Raw genomic sequence first — 2,329 nt, 5'->3', positions numbered from 1 at the left:
GCAGTAATATTTCTCCAGATTGTTCAAAAGATGCAGCCTCAACTGTTTACTTTCTTCTTCCACTTTTTTTTTTAACCTAATTCTCACATCCTCGTTTTCTGTGTTAGAAACTACAGCCCACACCTCCTCTGCCCTGGTGGCCCCTGCTTTGCTCTTTGTGGAGCTGTGAGAAGAAGAGGGGGTGGGGCCACGCTGTGGCTACAGTCTAATATGCAGGGGGACTGCTCACAGTTACTAACAGGGTGGGGTACCTACTAGAAAGTGTTACAAGGAGGATGCTTTATTAATTTTCTTATATATTCTGTTATTAAAGTTTTTTAAACTACAAACTGACTAACTGATCTAAAAATAATGAAGTGATGACAATACTTGACCTTCCTTACTATACACAACCAGGGAACTGAAACCCTCCACTTGATGAAAAAAAAGAAAGCAAGGCAGAAAGCTAGAAAGAAGGAAGGAAGGAAGGTATCAGAATCAATGACACTTCTCTGTAGCAGGTCAGATAAATACTCTGAGGGAAGCTTTGAACTCTGAAAGAAAACTTACTGGATAAAAGAAGAGTGCTATTTTGTTATCACAAAAATGTTGAAACCTACATTACTGCTTCAGCACCTCAGTGATCCTGGTTACTGTGGAACATGGCATTTGGAAGTGGTAGTCTGCAGACCATGATCCTCAGGTTGGGTCTTTGCCACTGGGCATCTCCTGAGTCCATCTTCTTGGAGAGGTGGGCAACCTTCTTTCAGGCAGGGTTCTTGTCAGGTGCCTTATTTCCCACAAAAAGGTCCCAATCCTACCACTATTTAACCTGATTATTGAAGAATCTGGCACTGCCCTTAACCACCAAGCGTATAGGCCACTCCATGTACTTGTCCCAGAGCACAATATTGAACTCAGTACCACTGGATTCTCATTGAGCTCTAGGGTGAGATATTGCTGCTCAGTAGGCAGATCAAACTTACCTGGTGCAAGGCATCATCAAAGCATAAGGAACAGAAAACAAGGAAAAAATTCTTTTGGAGTAATTTTATCTTTTGATATTTAGTTATATGAAAAAAAAAAGACTACTGTTAGAATTTCTTTTACTTCTTTTACTCTTTATTTTTGCTTTTATTCTGACCTTTAGTGTGTGTGTTTGAAATAACAGTGGTGAGGAGAGTGGAGTGCTGCCACTGTAAAACTTTTTTAGGAGTCAGGGCCTACAAAGGTCTTAAATGAGCCCAGGTTGAGGTAAGCAGATTAACAGAGGCCTGTATCAAGTACATGAAATCTATTTCATCCTTTTCAACACTGAACAATCTATTATTAATAGAGACTTGTTTTTTGGACATACCATTTTTGCCTTGGTAGAAAGGCTTTTACCAATTGGAGTTATGCCATCAACCCACATGGAGATAACACAAGAAACCTCACTGTGGAAGTTATCACTGCATTACTGAAACCATGCTGGAGGTATCAGGAGTATACTTCATGAGACCTCATACGAGACATCTGTTTTGATCTCAGAGCAAGTTGTAATTCTCCACAGCAACTGGTTTACCTGACGGGCACAGTGAATCATGGTAACGCTCATGTGTTCCCCTCTGCATTGGCTTTCAGAAAGACCAGAACCAACTTTCCAGCTCAACTCTGAACTCCTGCATGGCCCATTAAAATTATACGACACTATCTCATCCTTTTTTTTCTTGAATTTGAAAAATTTACATATTAAGTTTTCTTATTATAAATGTAATACATGGTGAGAAAATTTAGAAAAATACACACAAAGAAAATATGAATCATGATATAATTTTGATGTACAACCTCAAATTACCTGTTTTAATTCCCTTAATTGCTTATTTGATTTTTCACTTTGTTTTACATATTAAATGTATTTTTGGAAGCTAGACATTCTGATTTCTGTAATTTATCTTTTCATTGAAAGAGAATTATAATTGTCCCTGTTTATGGGCCTATATATGAGGATCCAAAATAGTACACTCACCTGTTCTAAGAAGAGTAAGATCTGTATAGTTGGCCCAACAGCCACTAAATGGAACTGTTGTATTTCCACTAAGACCACTGATTTGGTTGTTATTGGAGTCCTTTAGTACAGCCTTCAAAGTCAGTGAAGTAATCTCGACTGATACACAATTACCCTAAGAGAAAAACAGTAGAGAATTATAACAATTGTCCTGTTCCCATGCTTTTTTTTTTCCTTTAACGATATATGGAACTTTATTTTTTAATGCCTCATGTCAAATTTTTAGTCTGCAGAAGCTCCTTTTCCTACACAAAGAGTTCAAAATATGGGCAGCCGAGTAAAGTCATTGAAACGGAACATTTT

General features: G+C 37.9%; 1 protein-coding gene across 2 annotated transcripts in view; it reads right to left on the bottom strand.

Annotated features, from left to right (window-relative positions):
* PKHD1L1 (PKHD1 like 1) overlaps window positions 1-2,329 on the bottom strand; it is a 133,739-nt gene that overhangs the window by 3,965 nt on the left and 127,445 nt on the right. For both annotated transcript variants that reach the window (XM_010955840.3, XM_045517270.2), the window contains one exon: window positions 1,988-2,141. In XM_010955840.3, coding sequence (XP_010954142.2) covers window positions 1,988-2,141 — 154 coding nt within the window. The remainder of the gene's footprint in view (window positions 1-1,987; window positions 2,142-2,329) is intronic.

The sequence above is a fragment of the Camelus bactrianus genome, chromosome 25 (genome assembly GCF_048773025.1).
Source record: "Camelus bactrianus isolate YW-2024 breed Bactrian camel chromosome 25, ASM4877302v1, whole genome shotgun sequence".
In the NCBI taxonomy this organism is placed as follows: Eukaryota; Metazoa; Chordata; class Mammalia; order Artiodactyla; family Camelidae; genus Camelus; species Camelus bactrianus.
Note: the sequence above shows the minus strand (reverse complement) of the source record. Positions and strands in the feature narration are given on the sequence as shown.